Raw genomic sequence first — 20889 nt, forward strand, 5'->3', positions numbered from 1 at the left:
ACAATGAGCACGAGGAGGCCTTGGGAGGCAGGGGGAGGTGGCAGGGGGATGGGAGTGAGGTGGCATGAATGACGGGAGAGAACTGCTCCCTCTCTGGCCCCGGCGGCTGGGGTGAATACTGTTGATGGAGGTAATGCAGGAGCAGAAGGTTAGGGGGAGGGCAAACTGTGCTTTGGGCAAGCCACAACTGAGGTGCCTGCGGACACTGGGGGATGGTGCTGGCTTGCAGTGTGTGGGTCCCTTCACAGATGCTGGGGTGCTGGTGCCAGTTTGAGGGGGTTGAGGGGCTGCCCCAGGAGAGGGTTCTCAGGCCAAGCTGGATGGAGAGTCCTGTGGGAGAAGGCTGCAGTGAGGACTGTCCACTGGGGTTCGGAGCTCAGGAGGGCTCAGGGCAGGGAGGCCCTCAGACAGAGTGGGGACGCGGGCCGTGGAGGGACCCTCTGTGGGGAGGGTGAGGATATGGACAGCTGGCTGACCTCTGAATGCACCCTGGAGCCAGAGCCTGATGGCTGCAGAGTTGGGGCAGGAAGAACCACAGGGTAGGACACGCACAAGCTGGGCTGATGGTCCTTGAATGTTGCAGCCTGGCGAGGCCAGTGGAAGGTGCCAGAGGTAGGCCGAGAGGCCAGCTGGCGGAGCCCTCAGTCTTTGTCCAGCTCTCAGCCTGGGTGTCTAGTCTGCAGGTTTCTCGTGGGGAGGGTGGAGGGGTGTGGAGGGCCTTCATCTGAGCCAGGCCTGGGCAGCATAGCAGGTGCCCGAGGATGGGCTCCCTGGGGGCCCTGCAGAGACAGTCTGAGGAGAATGACAGGCCTGCTCTGGGCGGGTCAGTGACCTAGGCCACTCACTGCCCCTCTGGCCCAGGGTGACATGGTAAGGATCTCACAAGATCCTCCATCATGCTATGCAGTTCCCAGGAGTGAGTGGCAGACACAGTCAGGCCACTTACCATCATGTGACCCACGCACCAGGTTTAGCCTCTGGGAGCTTCAGGGTCGCTGTCCAACAGCTGGGAATCCTGGCACATACCTTACGCTGCGGCTGGGAGAGTGCAGAAGGGAGGCATAAGAGGGCCGAGAAGGACCAGCTGCTGTCGTGAACCCCTGCAAGCCCCACTGTCAGCGCCTGGCCCTGCCCCCTGCACCATCCCAGCGGTGCCTAGAGCCCCCTCCCACCTCACGGAGGAAGCCGCTGTAAGAAGAGTGACGAGAAGAGCACAGAGAGCAGAGGTTCCCGTTTATTGGAATTTTAAAGACAGCGTAATGAGAGGAAGGCATCCTCCTCCCCCAAAATATTCCGTCCTCTCTGCCCTCAGGACTCAGTACAGGGATGAGACCCTCAGCCCTCAGGTCCCTGCAGAGGGGAGCACTCCCGGGTGGGGGTGGGCGGGGAGGGGGTACTCTATTCCAGGCAGGAGCTGGGACAGGAGGGGAGACGTGCACCCTCACCCTTTGCCTCGATCCCTATGCCCTGGGACCTGGTGTCGCCCCCTGGGGTGGACTGGCAGACAGAGCTCATGCAACAGTGAGTGGGTAGGAGGTGGTATGGGAACCTTGCCCCGCTGCCCTATGGTGGGTGGGAGGGCTGGAAGGGGCCATGTCAGCCACTGAGGATCCAAACAGAAGTATCTGTAGTGTACATACAGGAGGGTGGGAGGGGCTTCCTGCGTCCAGGGAGAAAGGGGGAGGTCCAATGGCACTGCCACGCCAGCCACGCTGGCCACGCATGTGCGCAGGGCCTGGCTACTCCTTGGCGCGGCCGATGATGGTGAGAATGTACAGGAAAATGTTGATGATGTCCGTGTACAGGTTCAGCGCTGCGAACACGTACTCCTCCGGGCTCAGGGATAGCTGCTTGTTCCCCAGCAGCAGCTGGGTGTCCACCGCCAGGAACTGGGGTGACAGCACTGGTGCTGAAGGAGCCGCCCACCTGCCCGCCCACCGCCCGCGCCCGCGCCCGCGCCCACCAGGGGCCCCTCACTCACGCAGGTGAAGAGCAGGGCGCCGAGCGAGGCGTACACAATCTCCAAGATGCGGCTGCGGATGAAGATGCAGAGCAGGGCGAACACCACGAGCACCACCATGCTCACCAGCAGCACGCCCATGCACGACGTGAAGTCGTAGCGTGTCTGTGGGCACAGGCGACAGCAGGCCCTGGGTGCCACCCCCATGGCTGTGGGCCCCCCACCTGCACGGAAAGACTGCCCTGACCGCTCACCTGCATGGAGAAGATGACCACCGTGAAGCAGACGGTTGTGGTGATGCCCACAGCCATGATGACCGCCTCGGTGTTGTAGAAGCTGGCGATCATGCCCACCATGTAGGACAAGCTGATGGTCAGGATCGACTGCGGGGACAAAGGCCCTTGGTACGGGGCCGCTCCTGCCCCACCCACTCTGTCAGTGCAAACAGTGCAAGTGGCGAGTGGGAAAGCTGGGCCCTGGGGGCCAGGGGCTCAGGTGTGAAGGTTACCAGTGCAACAAGGTTCCAGGGGTGTTTCCGTCTGAAGTCCCCACAACAGCTGAGGGCAATGAGGGAGATGAAGAAGACGGCATAGGAGACATAATAGGTCCAGACGTTCTTCTGCACGAAGCCCCTCACCTCCCTGACGAACGTGAACACGGCCACAGTGGACAGAGTCACGGACAGCTGCAGAGTCAGCACCAGGAACACCTGAGGAGGGAACCGCTCAGAGCCCTGCCCAGCGCCGCTGCCCCACCCCCCAGCCCCAGGCCCACCTTCCGGATGAAGGCCTGGCGAATGCTTTTGTCATCCCAGTTGGTGGCAGGGAAGTCCTGGTTGTCATAGTAGGATGGGGGTCCTTCTTCATGATAGTTCCCATGCTGAGGCGCTGGGGAGCAGGATGGGCTGGGTCAGCGCCACTTGGGTGTCTGGAGCCCCTGCCCTCCCCATGGCCCTGCCCAACTACTCACAGCCAGGGTCCTGTGCCGGGAAAGCCTGTGGTTGTCCATAGGGGTTGGGGGGAAAGGGGCTCTGTGGATATGGCCCCTGAGGGTAGCCCCCTTGAGGGTAGGGACCCTGTGGGTAGCCTCCTTGGGGATAGGGGCCCTGGGGGTAGCCTCCTTGGGAATAGGGGTCCTGAGGGTAGCCCCCTTGGGGGTAGGAACTGGGTCCCTGGGGATACCCCGGCTGGCCATAGGGGGAAGGTTGGAATGGGGGCTGTGGGTAAGGGGCCCCAGGGTAGGGAGGCATGGGGGGCGGGGGGCCCCCAGGATATCCAGCGTTGGGGGGAGGATAGCTGTCCCCAGACACCAAGAAACTCTTCTCGTGGGGCATGGCCTCAGGTTCTGTGGTGTCCCCCTAGAGGAGAGACAGAGGACAGTCAGCCCTGCGGTGACAAGTACCCAGAACCAGCCTGGGGCTGCCCCACCTGCTGCCTGGAACCGGGATTCAACAAGGGAGATTCATGACCTCTGCCTCCCGCTGTCCCAAGCCTCTGCGGCGGGACCAGGAGGGTGGGGTGGGGCTTCAGAAGGAGCCGTTCTAGGCCGAGTCCAAAGGTAGGGGAGGCGCCAGGAGAGGGGACGACCGTCAGCCTCGGGATTTTGGACTCCAGTTGTTTCTTAGAAGCAAGTGAAAGGGCCTTCTCACCGCTGCTGGGGTCTCCCGGGTCAGAGCCGGCGGGGTCGGGGCTGGGGTAGGGGCGGGGTCGGGAGGTGTGGGGTGTGCCCGGACCCTCCCTTTCGCATTCCGCCTCTTAAGCAGCTTTAAGGGGCCAGAGCCGGCGGCTATTTCTATCCCAGGAAATCCCCAGGTCATCTGTGAGCGGCGAGAGCTCTGACCCGTCGTCTCTGAGAGCAGGGCCCGACCGTCCCTCGTCCCCCGGGTGGGGGGAGCAGGCCTGGATGGGCTGCCAAGGTGCCTGCCAGTGGGGTACGCCAGGAACAGCGGGGTGCGGAGGTGTGTGGGGGATGGAAGCGACCAGAGGGCATACGGGGGAACAAAGCGGGCGTGGGGACCAGGCGGGTGGAGGCGGCAGCCACGAAGCCTGCCCCGAAAGCGGGGTGGGCCCTCCTACCCGGTCGGGGGTCGCTCGGGCCGCGGGTTCCGCTACCGCCGCAGCGCGACGCCCCCTCCCTCCCGCTCCAGGTCGCGGCTCCCTGTCCCCCGCCACCGCTTGGGCCCCGAGTGGGCCGTGGGCCCCAAGTGGGCCGTGCGCCCCGGCGGGACCAACCGACTGAGCCACCGCGGCGCTGGTCGGCTGTGCGGGGTCCGCGCGGGGCGGGGGCGGCCTGCCGGGACTTTCAGCGGTAGACACGCTGCTGGGCCTGAGCCGGGGACTCACCACTCGCGGGGCGCCTCAGGGCCGTGCGCACGGTGTCCGCTATGCGGCCGCGCGGTCGATGCCCGCTGCGCCCGCACGGGAACCCGCACAGGAACCCGCACCGACGTCCGCTTCACAGCCGGCTAGGCTGGGCCTGCGCCTGCGGCTCCAAGACGCAGCAAGGCCTTGTGACGGGGCGGGGCCGGCGACGCGGGGCGGGGCCGGGCGGCGGAGGGGCGGGGCGGCGGGCGGGGCTCCGAGGCGAATGCGGAGCTGCTTCTGGACAGACGTGACCTGCTGCGGGCGCCCCGCTGGCTCCTTTCCAGCTCCAGGCCCGAGCCCCGCGTGCCACGCTGTCTGCCGAGGGGTGGAGGGGGGCTGTAAGGGCTGAAGACCTCTGGGGGCAGAGGCCTGGGCTGGCCAATTTGGTTCAGGGAGTTGAGAAATTCATTCCTAAACCTGGGATTGCTGAGGCTGCCAAGCACCGCCGATCTTTGGCCTTAAAGGACCACCTTTACTTTTCATCCAACCCAGTCCCCAAATACGAGGCCTGATCATTTCATTGCTCCGTCATCTCCACCAGTCACTGAGGGCAAACTGTTCCAGGTCCCATGTGAGAGACCTTTTATCCTCTTTTGTCTTCAAGCACACCTTCGCGGCTGAAAGGGTGCAATCCTTACTTTGCCGGGTTTCCCTGCTAAGGGGCTGAGGCTGAGAGATGCCCCAGAACTGGAGGCCAAGTTAACTTCCTTGCTGAGGTCCAGCGGGCCTCCTAAGGGGGTGCTGATTGCCACAGCCGGGGACACGTGCTGCAGGGTGGTGTCCTGGAGCAGCGCCTCTTCGCCTGGGGCCTGCGGACCTTCCTGTGCTCTCCTGACTGTCACATGGTGGGCCTCTCCCAGCCCAGCCCTGGTTCGGAAAAGGCTCTGTCCTGTGTTCACTGGTTCAATGTTTAACAGCTGGGCCTGGCAAGGGAAGCCTTGATCTACCCCTTTTGCACGTAGTGTAAACACTCCTGTCGTGGCTGACTGCAAGCTACCACCAATTCAACAACTGGTTCCTGAAACTTGAACAATCTGGTCGTGACTCGAGCTGCTCCAGTGCACCACTGCCTGTGGGAGACCCCTGAGCAAGGGTGCGCGTGATAAGTAAGTCGTATTGTGTGGTAGGAGGTCAGTTCCGTGGAAGAGAAAACACAGAGCGGGCAGGGACGTATTCGGGCTTTGTGGGATAGAAGCTCATACAATTTGAGAAGCTCACTTTAAAAAAATAATACTAAATGACACATATGAAGTTGAGGTCAGGGTCGTGGAAGTGGCCTGTGTTAGAGGTCCTTAAATACTTTCATGTTCAAGTTAAACCTGCCACTAAGAGCCAGGTAAGGGAGTGGCAGCCAGGTGGTTCTGTGGGAAAGGCCCATCCAGGCAGAGAAAAGGGCCAGTGCAAGGACATTGAGATGGGAATGGTCTGTGCTGGAGGAAGAGGCTGGGGCTGGCAGAGCATGGGGGATGGGGCCAGAGAGGGGGCTGGAGCCCCTCGTCAGGCTGAGTCTGGCCGGTCCTCCAAAGGACTTTGGCTTTTACCATGGGCCCAAGATGTAACAGCTGTTGGTGCCACCTTACTGCGCCCACTCGGCCTGCTCTGTTGAGAAGGGACAATGGAGGTGGATGGGAGTGGCAGATTAGTTAGGAGGTTAGTGTAGTGATCCAGGTGAGAGATGATGGATGATGGAGGCTCAGACCAGGATGGGGGCAGCCAGGGATGCAGGTGTGCAGCTGGGGGTGCAGTCTGGGCAGGTCCCCTGGAGGGGCAGCAGCGCTCGAGGCTGGGCTTCAGTGAGCTGAGGTGTATACAGAAGGTAGGAGGTGGAGCACATGGTGGGCACAGGTCTTTGAGAGGTTGGAAGCCGCTGGAGCCTGGGCAGTGGCGTGGACTCTAAAGGTGTAGCCTGGGTGTGATGCCTGCCCTGCCATGGCCGTCTGCACATCTGCGTCCCCTTCTGTAACGAGGATTTGCTGCAGCCAGGCACAATGCCTGCACCTTCTCGGGTTAGCCATGGTGACAACGATGATGATGATGATGTAAGATAGGAAGACAGGGCAGGTACACCGCCGAGGAGAGAGAGCCACGGGTGGGAGGAAGGCTGTGTGGGGAAGCACTTGCAGGTCAAGGGCGGGAGCTGCTTGCCCTCAGCACTCAGGAAGGTTGAGGTCTGCTCACCTGCTAGCTGTGCAGGTGCGCAGGTTGGGGAGGTTGCTGTGGGTGTTGGGAGCCAGCCTGAGCCAGGGGCATGCCCCACAGCTGCTCGTGCTGTGGGGGTGGGTGGGGGTGGTAGTACAGTGGCTTGAGGTCCCTGAGTGGGGCCAAGACTCAAGCTGCCTGGCAGATTTCATAGGGAGGGTGACTGGCCATTCTGAGGTTCACAGGGAGAGGCCAGTGGGAGTGGAGGAGCCCCAGCAGCTACTCCCCCTACCCTACCAGCCAGTGGGCAATGGGGCTGGTGGGCTGGACTGAGTGGGGAGGCCCAGCAACATGTCCTGGCCAGCTGAGGGCTCTTAGCCGGCCGAGGTGGGCGTGTGGGGTGGGAGGCTCCATGACAGGCCTCCCCAGAGGAAGGGAAGCACCTTCCAGGAAGCCACCCGGCCCAGCCCGGTGCCACAGGCCCCTCCCTTCCCTTTCCCTGACACAGTTTCACTTTTGTTTTCTTCTGACCCAGACCTTCTGCCTGCAAAGTCTTGACTGGAGGCGTGAGCTGGGCGGCCCCAGCAGTGTAAGTGCGGGAAGTGAGCCGCCCACAATGAAGGGAACACCAGGAAATGCTGCGGGGCCGGAGGGGGCTGGGACCGTGGGGTGAGACTGTGGGCTGCTACCTACCCACCTGTGTGGCCCCAGGGTTGTGATGACGGAGGCAGAGGCAGAGGCAGAGGTGGGGGCGGCACTGGAGCTCAGCGGGCTGCCCCCCCACGTCCCCGACGAGCTGCTCACACTCTACTTCGAGAACCGCCGACGCTCTGGTGGGGGACCTGTGTTGAGCTGGCAGAGACTTGGCCGTGGGGGTGTACTCACTTTCCGGGAACCTGCAGGTGAGGGGAGTGGTGGAAGGGGTGGGCTGGGCCCTGGAAGGCTGCTGGCCCTGACAGCCCGCTCATCCCCACCCGGCAGACGCAGCGCGGGTCCTGGCCCAGGAGGAGCACAAGCTTCGCGGTGCTCAGCTGAGCCTGCGGCCTGCCCCGCCCCGTGCCCCTGCCCGCCTGCTGCTTCTAGGACTGCCCCCTGGCACCACCCCCCAGCACTGGGAGCAGCACGTCCAGGCCCTACTGCGGGCCACCGGACACCCTGAGCAGGCCTGCCGCGCCCTAGACAGTCCCCGACCAGACCGGGCCCTGGTGCAGCTTCCCAAGCCCCTCTCTGAGACAGGTGAGAGGCAGGACTAGGGCAGGTATGCCATTAGGGGAGATGCCCCGAGCCAAGAGCCAACTCGCACCTCCCCCACAGAAGTCCGTATGCTGGAGGAGCAGGCCCAGACCCTGAGCCTGGAGGGGGACCAGGTATCTGTGGTGCGGGTACCACAGGCCCGAGCTGTGCGTGTGCTGGGGGGCTCCTCCCCTGTGGACCTGCTGCTGCTGGAGCTGTACTTGGAGAATGAGCCCCGCAGTGGGGGCGGTCCCCTGGACGGCCTGCGCAGCCTGCCAGGGGCCCTGGGCACCGTCGTCTCCTTCCAGCAGTGGCAGGGTGAGTGGGGCTACAGAGCCGGGCTGCCCTCCCATCCCTCAGAACCCTGACGGCCTCGTCCTCTCCCTTCCTCCAAGCGGCTGAGCGGGTGCTGCAGCAAGAACACCAGCTGCAAGGCTCAGAGTTGAGCCTTGTCCCCCACTACGACGTCCTGGAGCCTGAGGGGCTGGATGAGAACACCAGCGGAAGGGACCACTCAGCCAAGTTGGGGCCTGGGGCCACTGAGCATGCTCACCTAGAGGCTGGAGGGCCAGCGAGGCCACTGATGGATGCGGGGACTGTGATCTTGGGCTCCGAGGAGCCACCAGGACACTCGAGAGGCTCTCTAAGTACAGGTCCCATAGGGTCTCTGGAACAGGCTGGGCCACTTAGCTCAGGGCCCATGGGGTCATTGGGACAGGCAGGGCTGGTAAGCTCGAGGCCTACAGGATCTCTAGGCCCAGTAGGCTCAGAGATTGCCACAGGGTCTCCAGAGCAGGAGGGGCTGGAGAGCCTGGGACATGTGGGGTCACCGGAGCAGGAGGAGCTGGAGAGCCTGTGGCCTGTGGGGTCACCGGAGCAGGAGTGGCTGGAGAACCTGTGGCCTGTGGGGTCACTGGAGCAGGAGGGGCTGGAGAGCCTGGGGCATGTGGGGTCACCGGAGCAGGAGGGGCTGGAGAGCCTGGGGCATGTGGGGTCACCGGAGCAGGAGGGGCTGGTGGAGGTGGTGCTGTCGATGGAGCCGGGAGCCATGCGCTTCATACAGCTCTATCATGAGGACCTGCTTGCTGGCTTGGGAGACGTTGCCCTCTTCCCACTCGAAGGATCAGATGTGACTGGCTTTCGGGTGAGTGACCTCTGCGGATTCCTCACCTTTGGCCCACTCTCCCAGTGGGGGGCATGGGGTGGGCATCTGGGATCTTTCTTGTGCCCTAGACATGCAAACTGTTCTCTTCCCCTGTGGTCCTGCAGCTCTGTGGAGCCCTGGCCCCGTGCCAGGCAGCCGAGGACTTTCTGCAAAGTCTGCTGTGCAGTGTGAGCTGTCACATGCTGAGCCTGAAGCACCCGGGCAGCGCCAGGTTCCTGCTGGGTCCACAGGGGCAGCACCTCCTTCGGGGGCTGGAGGCTCAGTTCCAGTGTGTCTTTGGGACGGAGCGTCTGGTCAGGGACACCGTGGAGATGGACCCTGGAGAGGTAGCCATGGAGCCTGCCCCTGCCCTCCCCTTTCTCACACCTCAGCCCCTGCCTCCTCCAGCCCCGCTCAGAGTCCTGGCGTTCTCTCCTGACAGGTGGACCCCACTGAGGCCCTCCAGGCCCTCCCTGGCCAGTCCCACACTCTGTCTCCCCCAGGCGGTGACCAGGAGAACCTGAGCCTGGGTAGGGCTCCCTGGAGATGTCTAGCACATCCTGTGGCCCTTCTGTGACCTCACTCTCTGCCCTGCTCTGCTCTCCCAGCTGTGTGATCCTATGCCCCCTAAACCCTCTCCCCATCTTTCACCTGGTCCTCGACTCATCCTATCCTCAGCTGCACCCTGGCTGGGCTTGACCCCTCACCCAGTGCCTCTCACTGTCTGCAGAGGAGGTCCAAGAGCTGCTGGCCACCCTTGAGGGCCTGGATGGGGAGGACTGTCCACCCCTGGAGCTGGGTGAAGAGGAAGCTGAGGAGGAGCCTGCCCCCAGGGCTGGCGAGGAGCCCCTGGCCCCCAGCACGGGGGCAGCGGGGCGGCTGGAGGAGGAGGCCGCGCTGCAGCTGGCTCTCCACCAGTCACTGCAGCCACAGGGCCAGCTAGCTGAGCAGAAGGAGGCTGCGGCGTTGCAGCAGGCCCTTGCCCTGTCGCTGCTGGAGCCAAGCCCGTGGGAGGCAGGAGAGCTCCCGGCTGCGGCTGCTGGCCAGGCCCAGCTGGTGGTGCATGCGGCCTTTGAGCAGGACATGGACGAGCTGGACCGGGCCGTAGCGGCCGCCTTGGAGCATCATCTCCGGGACGAGATGGTGGGGCTCCGGGGCCATGTGCTGCCCGCGGAGCTGTGTGCCCGCCTGGAGCGGTGCCACAGCGTGAGTGTGACCCTTTACAGTGAATGCGCCATCCTCCGTGGCTTTGGGGCCCAGCCCAGCCGTGCAGCCCGCCACTTAGTGGCACTGCTGGCTGGCCCCCAGGATCAGAGTGTGGCCTGTGTCTCGGAGGCTTCGAGCCCCACCTGTGAGTCTGCAACCTGGGACTGGGGACTGGGGTGGGCCAGTTCTCGGGGAGCAGTACCCCAGGCATGGCCCGGACCCCCTTCCCCCCATGTGTCAGTGCCCCAGCAGATGCCGAACGGGCCCTTGGGTAGGCTGGAGTGTCTGGGCGAGAGCAGCAGGGAGTTCCAGACGGTGGTTCAGGCCTTTTACGACACGCTGGATGCTGTCCACAGCAGGGTCCACGTCGTCCGGGTAAGTCCACGCTCTGTCTTGTCAGTGTCATGGCCTCCTGGGCTCATGCCACAGTTTTCACCTTGCAGAGCCTGTGGGCTTCCATTCTTGCATGTCAGGGTCAGCGGGCCAGGAGCTGCCCAGCACCGGGCAGGCTGGATGCTGCAGGCTCCCAGCCCCGTTCCTGCCCAGCGTTCACCAGGGCTGGGCGGGGCAGCCAGAAAGGTACAGGGATTGGGGGGTCCCAGGATCTGACAAGCCTGAGCCAAGGTCTGGCTCTGCCAGGTACACCAGAGGGTGTGACCCTCCAAGCTGCTCCTTGTCTGGAGCATGAGGTGATGGTGCCATCTCGTGGCTACTGTGAGGATTACCCCTCCCACAGACACGTGCCTAGTGCTTGCTGTTCTAGGGGCTCTTCTGCCTCCCACAGGTCAGCGCGGGCAAAAGGAGGGTTTCCTGCAGCACTGCGCGGCCCCCTGTAGTTTCACTTGCTAAATGTGCCAACTCGGAGTATGGGTATGCTTCCAAAAAGGCTGGGACCACCTGGTGGCAGCCATAGGGAAACCCCGGGAGTCCCAGAGAAGAGGTGAGAAGAGGTGGAGGAAGGACTCCGGAGGCCATGGGGGGAGTTGTTGGAGGGCGGTGAGGTCCACATGTCTGTGCGGCCAGCAGGCAGGACTGAGGAGGAGGCCCTGCCAGGCTGGTCTCCTGGCGAGCGAGTGTGAGGGCAGTGCCAGAGCTTAGGCCGTGGCAGCGAAGAGTAACTGGGAGCCAAGGACCTGGACCAGTGTGACAAGTGTGAAAATGAGCTGGTTGTGGAGGGGAGGGAGGAGGGAGGATGGACGGGCATAGCTGGAGCAGGAAGCAGGGTGGATGAGCACGGCTGCCAGGGAAGGCTCCCCAGGGGCTGGCTGGACACAGGGGAGAAGGAAGGCCTGCCGGGCTCTCTGTGCTGGGCGCTAGTCCGACGCTCGACTCCTGATGCATCAGGTTGGACCTCGGCAACCTGAGCTGGTCAGAAATGCATAACCTGTGGCCTTCCCCAGACCTGGCCCGGCTTCCGGGAGATGACTGAGGGCACTTTGGATAAAGTACTTTTCCTCCACTCTGGACCTTGCCGCTGTCACTTCTGTGTTCTGATGGAGGAGAGACACACTGCGCTGGTGCCCCTGACTCCCCAGCCAGTCTTGTTAGTTCCGGGCTTGTGAGTCTTCCAGCGAGCACCTTTGTGACTCTGGAGGGTACACTTCAGTCTTTTCCTTTCACTTAACAACTTGAGAAACTGTTTCTTGCCTTTCTGTGTAGAAGAGGAGCAGGATGGCCTCCTCCCACTTTCGCTTCCTCCTCCCTCTTCCAATCTCACAGTTTGGTTGGTTACATTATTTTTGTTATCAGCAAGGGTGACAAACGTCGTCTTCTATTCTGTAACCATCATGAAGGTCCATCTTTGGGCCATAGGTTGCTGGATATATAATGATAATGAGAAAATATTTACCACTGAACCATATGGCAAATAGGGAAATGAAATTCTAATTATTAAAACTGGAGTGTGTAAAAGAGAATATTCTAGGATTCAAGGACCAATGGGTCTCAATTGTTTTCACTTTCTCCATTTTTTCTGTGGCTGTGCTTGGCTGCTAGGTAACTCTCTGTGCCCGCTGGTCACCCTTTTGCATAGATTCTTTTTTGTTCAGTAGAAGTGTCTTCTGGAATGAGTAGTACAGCGTGGACTTTTAAATTGAGTTGCCTTTTACAGTTAGAGGCAGCTTGCAACTATGAGTTGATATTGGTGTCTACTATTCTTTTTCAAATAAAAGTTGCCATGAGTTTGTTTAAGACATTTCTGTGAAATGAGAACAGCTGGTTCTTGCCTTTCTTAGTGTGTCCTGATTTTGTCCTCACCATGAATTGTTGGGCCGGATAGAGTGTCCAGGATCAAAATATGTTTTCCTCCACATCCTTGAAAGACATTACTCTTTTTCTTTTCTCTTTAAAAATGTTTGTTCTTAGAAAGTTAAAAAAAAAATCTCTGTGTGGGCAGTGAGAAGCCCAGGCTGAGAACATTGTCCAGTTGCATGTGGACGGTGGTGGTGTGTGTGTGTGTGTGTGTGTATGTGTACACACTTCTAGAGTCCTTCACGTTGGAGGTGGAAGTTTTCCGGCAGGTAGGTGTCCTTCCCTGTTGTCCTTGGCATGTTATGGATCCTTTCCACCCAGGGAAACTGCCTCCCGTTGTCCTCACTGGCTGGTCACCTGTCCGTCCCCTCCTTGAGTCCCCATGACGCAGATCTCAGCCCTCCTCCCTTACCTGCCCTCTCAGTTTCCATCTCTTTAGCTCTGCACTCTGAGTCACTCCTTAACTCCATCTCCATATTATTCAGCCTACCCACTGGATTTATTCAGCAATTCCATTCTTTTAAAATAGATATATTTTTTACAGTTCATCAGTTCCATTCTTGATGTGGGAACTCGCTAGCGCAAGGTTTCTTGGTGGCTGCTTCCTGTCCTGTGGATGTGATATTCTTTTGCAGCCTTCCACAGAGACGAGTTAGACGAGTTCAGAAGCTGTTGGGTCCTCCACAGCTGACCGTGGGGCAGGTCGCCTTGGTCTTCCGGGCACTGAGGGTCTCCAGAGGGTATCTCTTGGTGTTGGGAGTGAAGTCCTGTGGATGGTGTGGGCACCTGGCTCATCCTTTCTTGGCGGAGGGCCGGTTGTGGGTGCTGGTGCTGGTGAGTGCTTGCGTTTGCCACCTGCAGGCTTCCCTGGAAGCCCTCAAGTTGCCACTTGGGGCCCCATCCAGGTGGCAAAGGGCCCCGCCCAATGTCTGCCGCTGGACAGAGCAAGATTGGAGCTGTGCGGTCTCCCCAGTTCCCCACCTCCTCCAAGAGGGCTCAGCTCTGCCCCCCGCCCAGAGGGCAGGGAGGGTCTCCACAAGTTGCCGCCTTGGCCCCGCAGGTGGAGCGCGTGTTGCACCCGCTGCTCCGGCAGCAGTACGAGCTGCACCGGGAGCGCTTGGTGCAACGCTGTGAGCGGCGACCAGCCGAGCGCGTGCTGTATCACGGCACCACGGCATCCGCTGTCTCTGACATCTGCGCGTATGGCTTCAATCGCAGCTTCTGCGGCCGCAACGGTGAGACTGGGACGGGGGGGGGGGGGGGTCGGCCGGCCGACACTGGCCAGCCTGACCCGCGCCCATTCCGCCTGCAGGCACGCTCTACGGGCAGGGTGTGTACTTCGCCAAGCGTGCCTCCCTGTCGGTGCAAGACCGCTACTCGCCCCCCAACGCCGACGGCCACAAGGCCGTGTTTGTGGCGCGGGTGCTGACGGGCGACTACGGGCAAGGCCGCCGGGGGCTGCGGGCGCCCCCTCTGCGGTCCCCGGGCCACACGCTCCTACGTTACGACAGCGCCGTGGACTGCCTCCACCAGCCCAGCATCTTCGTCATCTTTCACGACACCCAGGCGCTGCCCACCCACCTCATCACGTGCGAGCACATGCCCCAGGCTCCCCCCGGGAACCCCTCTGGGCTCTTGGGCCACTTCCCAGCCACTTAACTCTAGAGGCCCCGCGTGACCCTGCCTTTGGCCTCAGGCTCCCCAGGCGGCTGCTCCGCACAGCCTTACCGACCCCTGGGCTGCCTGAGCTGCTCCTGGGGGTGTCCCTGCCACCTGCTGCGGTGCGGAGACCGGTGGTGCGAGAACGAGGGCTGGGGTCCGGTACCCGCCTGAGCCTGCACAACCACCAGGGTTCAGCAGAGCTGGGGCTGAGGGCCCAGAGCCCAACACCCCCTCCTCGGCCAGACCTCGCCCAAGCGGACTCTGTCATTTGAATAAACGTGAAACCTGGCGGAGGACTTGATTGATGTAGCCCCGGGTCGATCTCTGTTGAGGTGGGGGAGGGACCTATCCGTGCCTAGGGGCAGGGGCGGAGGGGGCAGAGCCCGTTGCTCCTTTGGGGCGGCCGTGGGCAGCCGGCAAGGCCGGACCCAGCGCGCACCCGAGCGACCCCACGTAGCCTTAGTGTCACGCATGCTCCCTCAACGATGTCTCCTTGCCAACCGGCCCGCCCTGTACGCGTGGGGGAGCCGACTGTGCCCCGCCACAGGGGTGCGCGCGGCGCGGGCGCTGCCCAGGCGGAGCGGCGCTCGCATTCCAGCCCCGCCGCCTCGGTGAGCCCCTGGCCCCCGGCGCGCGCGCACGGGCCCCCAGATCACACGGGCGGCGCTCGGTTTGGAGCCGGGGCGGGGCTCCGCGCTCGCCCCGCCTGCATCGCCTCCGCGGCTCTCGGGTCCAAGCAGTCTGGCAGCGGCGGCCGAGCCTAGCCGAGCTGAGCTACCAGGCACGTAAGACCGGGGCTGGGATGGAGAGGCGCGCACCGCGCAGAAGCTGAGGGGGGTGGGGGGTGGGGGGGGGACTCTCCGGCCGCAGGCGTCCCGGAACCAGGGGCCCTGTCGCGGCCCGTCCTCCCTCCGGAGGACAGCACCTCTGCGCGCCCGAGACTGCGGAACTGGTCGGGCGGTGCCCTGGGTGTGGGCAGGAAAGACGGTTGGGTTGGCGCGGAAAACCGCGGGGCGCCAGGCTGGGGGCAGGAGCAGAGACGGCCTGTGGGGGGCGGGGCGGGCCTGAGTGGCCCCCAGCTCCGTGCCCGCTGCCGCCTCAGCCTTTAGCCTGAGGGCAGAGGCACAGTGCCCACATTGTGCCCCCACGCCACCCCACCCCCGCCGGGACAGAGAGCCATTCACCTCTCGCACGCCAGCGCTCTTGGGGGGGATTAGCTGAGAAGTGCGCGCGCGTGGGTGTGCGTGCGCTCTGGCAGCGCTGGCGGTGCGGGTGTGTGTGCGTGCAGGGTGAGCTGCTGGAGCGGCGGTCCGAGCTCCCTCCCAGCCTTGCGGCAGCCCAGCTCCAGCGGCCCACGCCGCTGCGGCTCCAGCTATTTATAGGTGTTCACTGCGGAGACCGAGGTGGGACTGTGCGGGGCTGGGGGTGGGGTGCGGCCATGGGGAGTCCTAGAGGCTGAAGGCAGCTTGAAGGTAGAGCGCCATTGCACAGGGGGTGGGGTCAGGGCCCTTCCCTGATGGGAGGGGAGGGGTGGCTTGGCTTTCCTGCGTATCTAGAGGTTTGGGGGAAACAGGGTCCAGGTGTGGGGTGGAGGGGGTGGAGGCCAGTGCCTGAGTGATGGGGAGGAGGGGAGGGTCAGTGTCCAAATGCAAGTGATCACCTCCGCCCTTCCCGTCGGACAGGGTGGAGGGTGGAGGGTGGGGGCAGTGCCCTTTGCTGGGCTGAGCCCGGTAGATGATAACGTAGAGGGGTCAGTGTTTGAGTGACTAAGAAAGAGAAGGGACTGGTAATCAGTGTGTGTGGGGTCAATGTCCTGATGATAGACTGGAGGGAGTGAGCTCAGTGTCTGGGAGGCGTCACTGTGTGCGGTCTGAGGGGTGAGCTGGAGGGGGAGAGGCCAGCTATGGATGGGGGACAGGGTCCTGGATATCGGAGTGGAGTGGGTGGGGGTCTGTGCGCATGAGGTGGGACAGAGGAGAGGTGTGGGTTTCAGTGTCCAGGTGATAGAGTGGATGGGGTGGGGTAGGTTAAGGTGGGGGGCCAGTATGCAGTACCCTCCCAGAGCTGTGACGCCCTCCTTCTCCCTCTCCAGGAGGCCATGTCCGGGGAGGACCACGAGATACAGCCAATGGCTGAGGATGGCTCCAACGGAGGCAGCAGCTCACCCAGCCCTGGGGACACACTGCCCTGGAACCTGGGGAAGACACAGCGGAGTCGGAGACGGGGAGGTGGCTCCGGGGGCAACGGGAGTGTCTTGGACCCTGCTGAGAGGGCAGTCATCCGCATTGCAGGTAATGCGGTGGGCCTCGACTGTTCAGCGTGTAGGCGCTGGCTTGTTGACACAGCACCTGCTGTGTGCAGGTGTATGACTGGGAGGAGAGGCCTTCTCCTGTCCCAGGTGACTGCAGACAGCACAGCGCCACCTGCTGGCCCCACCCAGTCTGCTGCAGGAGGCCCAAGGTTGAACTTGCTGCGGTGGCGCCATCACTGGTCAGGCGGCAAGGGTCCAGTGCTCAAATTCCATGCTACTTTCTTGGGCTCCTGGGGCAGAGTTGCCTCCGAGGTCCCTGGTCTGCGCTGCCACCATAGAGGGCAGTGGAAGCAGGTAGCAGCAGGACAGGAGGGTTCACCTGGTTGGCGTTGGTGAGAGCCTCACATCTTCCACCCCCCCACACCCTCCCAGGCAAGCCTTGCTCTCTAGTCGTTGCCATTCTGGGGAGGCGGATGGAAAAAGCCCAGCAAGAGGCCCCCAACAGTGTAGGGCTGGCAGCTGGACACTGACCCCTCCCTTTGGGAAGTGGGAGACCTAGGGCTGGAAGTGCTGGGCCAGGGAGGAGCCCACTGAGGGTCTCTGCATCCAGGCTGTGGAGTGCTGACCCCATTCCAGCACCAGGACCACCGGAGGAGCCATCCTGGAGGGAGGTTCAAGGCATGGGGGGAGAGGCTGAAAGGCCAGCTGTGCAGTGAGGACAGTGCTGGAGTCAGTGAGGGCCTTTGTGGGTGGAAATGCAGAGGGGCAGGACAGCAGGGCAGCGTGAAGGCTGGTCGCCTGCCCCACCCCAGGGGCTGCGTGACCTGCCAGCCCTTTTCATACTTCACATATGGATTTTAAAACCGAGGTCCTTTTTTTACCCACATGAAAGCCAGTGAGAACGTCCTTCCATGCCCTGGCCTTCCTCCGCGTCCCCTGTCTGTAGCTCTCACTGCCACCACTATGCAGCAGCCAGTGGCCAGGGAAGGGCCTTTGTGCACTGGCCTGCTGACCATCTTAGGAGGATTCCTAGAAGAGGGGCTTCCGGTCACAGGTATATCCTGGCATAGAATTAACCCCTGATTGTTTACAAAAAGTGAAAGAATTCACAGACTCAGAAAAGTAAAAAAGTAAAGAAAGTTTTATTAAAGATTGGGCAGAGAGAGAATGCCCATGGCAGAGTCCAAAGAAGACAGATGCCTCTGATAGTAAGAAGAGAAACACTGGCTGGTGTGTGTGGTGTGTGTGGGGGGGGCGCGGGGAGGGGGGCGTTCGGGGATGTGTGCCAGGGGCAGAGTCTCAGCGTGGAAAGCTGCCCCTAGCTTCAGGTTAACTTTTTCTTATATAGGAAAGGGGGAGTCAGGCAGTTCTGAGGGCTGACATCCTTCCTGGGGTCTGGTCTGTTTGAAGACAATGTGATCTCTGGACTTGGACTCGGTCACCTAGGCCTGGGACTTTATGTGTCACCAGTAAAAACTGGCGGGGAGTTGTAAATTCGATTCCGGTGTCCGGGTGCGAAGGATTAAGAAATTGCTCTTTTCAGGTTAGGATTTTGTTAATTAAATGGATTCACGGGGAATGGGCAGCCTTGAGAAAGGGAACAGAACAGAGTTTTTCAGTTGATCAGTGAGGGGAGAAACAAAGAGAAAACAGCTGAATATCAGGCTGGATCAAACTGCAGACTAAGTCTAATTACAGGCGGCTAGATAGCCAGCGATGCTGTGAGTCACACTGCAAACCAGCTAAGTCTAATTGCGTTATGATTTACCGAATTTCACCCTTACAGAGTATGCAGCATTTAAGGTTAGATAGGAACACGGGGGTGGGGGTGGGGGTACGGGGCGGGGGCGTTCCAGAAAGGAGGACATTGGTGAGGGCTGAGAGACAAGGGTTTTTGCCACTTTGATAGGTGGAAAACAATGTCTTTGATTTCTACCTAGCGTTTTTTTCTTCTGTAAATTTCCTATTTCATTCCTTTTACACAAGATTGTTTTGGTTTTTTTCTGTTTTAAGCGTCCTTTTTATGTTGGTGCTAACTCTAGCTCCAATGTTGCAAGGGAAGAGTTCTAGGGGGCGGCGGTGGGAGCGGAGGGAGGAGGGAGGGGCGCGCCGGTGGAGGCCAGGTGAGGTCGCTGGACCTGGCAGGGTCGCCGGAAAGGTCGAACTGGCGAGGGAGGGGGCCGCTGCGGGACTGGGAGTCGGGCGAGGAGAATTCAGGCGGTTGGCAGGCTCGCGACCCGGTCGGGAGCGGGAAGCGGTGTGCGCCCTCTGGCACGCGCGTGGGGCCGAGACTCGGAGCCCGCGGAGGCCGCTCCGGCGCACCGAAGCCGCAGGCACCCAGGCGCGCGGCCGCAGCTCCCCTGGGCCGGCCCGGCCCCTGGCCCCGCCCCGCCCCGCCCGTGGGGCATCCTGGGTGCGGGGCGGGGCGGGGGCGGCCCCTTTAAGCGGCGCTCGCGGCCGCAGGGACAGAGTGGCGGCCGAGGGCTGGAGGCTCGCTCCGCGCCGCAGCGCCCCGCCGCGTCCCGCGCCCGCCGGCATGGCCGCTCTGCTGCCGCCCGACCCGCCGTCCGACGAGCAGGGCTTCATCCAGGCCTACGAGGAGGTGCGGGAGTGGTACAAAGGTACGGCGCCGCCGGCCCTCGCAGGTCCTCCCGCCTGACAGCCCGGCCTCTGACACCTTGTCCGCGGTGGCCGTCCCCATCGCGGCCCAGACAGAGCCCAGCCCCCGCCCTCCTCGCCGGACCCCGCGGCCTGGGCGCCCAGGGAAGAGGCCGGCGCGCTCGGGGCAGCCCCCGCAGTCATGCCCTTAATAGGGCATTGCGCGGCGCGGGTAGGTGGGGTGGGCCGCGCCTCGGCGGGGGCTCCCAGGGCCAGCGTCCAGTGTCCTGAGTCTATGCTCAGCAGACACGTGGGTCAAGGCTGAGCTGGGTGACTCCCCCGTGGGGCGGGGGCGGCTGCCACCGCCTGGCAGTGGGTCACATAGTTGTGGCCTCTTCTCACCTCCCAAACTGGCCAGCGCCTAGGCTGCCGCCCTTCCTTGGCAGGGACCCCTGTTACACCCCTTCTCTGTCCCCTGGGGGCAGCTGTGGGCTTGGGAAGTCAAGGCAGTCGGCTCTTCCTCTTTAGAGGAACCCGCTCTGTGGCTTTTGGCAGACCCCCAGGTCCTGCTCTACGCCCCCTGGGGGCCTATGTGGACCTGCCCAGACAGACCCTAACTGCTGTCAGCCACCGCACCATGCCTGGGTCCCCTGGCTCTGAGCAGGCATAGACACAGCCCTGGCTCCCGAGGGGTATGGGAGTGAGCTGCTGCAGAGGGTCGAGGTGGGGGCCCTGGGCAGAGCCGACCAGAGCAGGTCCCAGCAGCACATGGCCGGTTTTGCTGGCTCTGCCCCCAAGGGCAGCTCAGGGAGAGAGGTGCTGCTGGGGCCCTGCCTGGAGCCCTGTGGAACCGCGCTCCACACGCTGACCTCGCCCGGCAGGGAGAGGTTCCACCCAGCCCAGGCCCATCTCTGCCCCAGGTCCTCTGCTGACAGCTCCCACAGAGTCCCGAGCAGGGGTGGGTGTGCTGTGGTTCTCTTTGCCAGCACGCTGGCCAACCAGTTTGCCTCTGCGACTTCACCTGGGCCTGGTAGGGACACTGCTGTGACAATCGGCTCGCCAGTCTGTCCACTTCACTCACAGGGAAGGAAGGTACATCTCATTTTCTGCACGGCTGCCCGGTCGTGGAGCGTCTACCTGGATAGGCCCAGGGTAGGGAAACATCCGCCCACCTGGGCCACGGCTCTCATGACAAACCCCAGGACAAAGCTGTTTATGAACTGACCACTCTGTTTAAAGAAGGGACACAGTGCTTCGTTCTAGAACCCCCAGTCTCATCAGGTCACAGGGCTGCATGTGGCATCATGCTGGAGAGTCCTGGCCTGAGCAGCAAGCTTCCTCTTTCCAGGAGTGAGGCCTGGCAGGTCCCTTGGGGGCGCCCGTCTCAGTGCCCCCTCCTCAACCCAGCCTCCCTGGACACCAGGGTTGATGTTGACCTCAGGGCTGCCTTGGCCCATGTCTTCCTCCTGGGCTTGGTGGGTGGAAGCTGCTGAGAGGACAGTGGGTGACTCTTGCCTGTTCCTGTCTGTGGGTGCCAGGGCACCTGCCCGAAGTGGACCCCCTGAGCCTGAGTGCAGCTCCCCCCTGTGTGGCCCTGACCTGAGGGAGGCTGAGAGTTGCCAAGCAGAAGAGCTGCTGCTGGGGGCTCCCCACACAGGGCCCAGAGTAGGGAGGGCTTCTGGGGCATAGCAGGCACCCCTGCGTCTCCTCAGCTCCTGGCTGATCCAAGGGGATGGGTGAGCGGCTGGGCTGGTGCCTGGGGTCATGCCAGGGCCATGGCCAGCCCCAGGAGTGGCCGAGAGGTGGTAGGGCTGTGGGCCCCATGTCGGACTGAACCTACTAGAGGCCTGAGGCCCTGGCCCGTCCTGTCCCTGGAGGTGAGGGGCTGCCCTAGGGGGGAGAGAGGGAGAGCAGAGCCCTGCTGGAGGCTGGGGTTGGGGAGGAGCCCCTCTCCTGGGCGGGCTCTGCCTCAGGGTTCCCCCTCCAGCCCTGCACACCCAGTCCTGGTCCATCACTGGGTCCAGGATGGGCACTGGCTTCTGCCTTCTGACCTTTCCCCACCACTGGCACTCGCCCCCAGCCC

General features: G+C 62.5%; 3 protein-coding genes across 11 annotated transcripts in view; 2 read left to right on the forward strand and 1 right to left on the reverse strand.

Annotated features, from left to right (window-relative positions):
• Window positions 1–1212: 1212 nt before the first annotated feature.
• GRINA (glutamate ionotropic receptor NMDA type subunit associated protein 1) lies at window positions 1213–4485 on the reverse strand. The gene is made up of 7 exons (XM_081070055.1): window positions 4303–4485; window positions 2930–3317; window positions 2735–2847; window positions 2469–2669; window positions 2215–2343; window positions 1982–2125; window positions 1213–1889 (listed from the first exon to the last, which is right to left on the reverse strand). Exons 2-7 carry the CDS (start codon window positions 3291–3293, stop codon window positions 1740–1742), a joined length of 1101 nt encoding a protein of 366 aa, XP_080926181.1. The 5' UTR covers window positions 3294–3317; window positions 4303–4485; the 3' UTR covers window positions 1213–1739.
• Window positions 4486–5291: 806 nt separating this feature from the next.
• Window positions 5292–14259, forward strand: PARP10 (poly(ADP-ribose) polymerase family member 10). The gene is made up of 12 exons (XM_081070054.1): window positions 5292–5429; window positions 6998–7051; window positions 7174–7364; window positions 7444–7698; window positions 7777–8013; window positions 8091–8839; window positions 8965–9186; window positions 9282–9369; window positions 9570–10190; window positions 10287–10420; window positions 13356–13530; window positions 13608–14259. The coding sequence occupies exons 3-12, from the start codon at window positions 7181–7183 to the stop codon at window positions 13952–13954; spliced, it is 3012 nt and encodes a 1003-aa protein (XP_080926180.1). The 5' UTR covers window positions 5292–5429; window positions 6998–7051; window positions 7174–7180; the 3' UTR covers window positions 13955–14259.
• Window positions 14260–14506: 247 nt separating this feature from the next.
• PLEC (plectin) overlaps window positions 14507–20889 on the forward strand; it is a gene marked incomplete at its 5' end in the record, with an annotated part of 53535 nt that continues 47152 nt past the window's right edge. For 4 of the 9 annotated variants that reach the window (XM_081069834.1, XM_081069837.1, XM_081069819.1 and 1 more), the window contains 2 exons: window positions 14648–14738; window positions 16050–16248. In XM_081069834.1, the coding sequence (XP_080925960.1) occupies window positions 16056–16248 (193 nt within the window). Of the gene's footprint in view, window positions 14739–15253; window positions 15361–15407; window positions 15430–16049; window positions 16249–18675; window positions 18830–20889 lie in introns of those variants that run through there. The other 5 variants (XM_081069820.1, XM_081069830.1, XM_081069835.1 and 2 more) reach the window with 4 other exon arrangements.

This window comes from Rhinolophus hipposideros (assembly GCF_964194185.1).
Source record: "Rhinolophus hipposideros genome assembly, chromosome: 13".
Classification (NCBI taxonomy): domain Eukaryota; kingdom Metazoa; phylum Chordata; class Mammalia; order Chiroptera; family Rhinolophidae; genus Rhinolophus; species Rhinolophus hipposideros.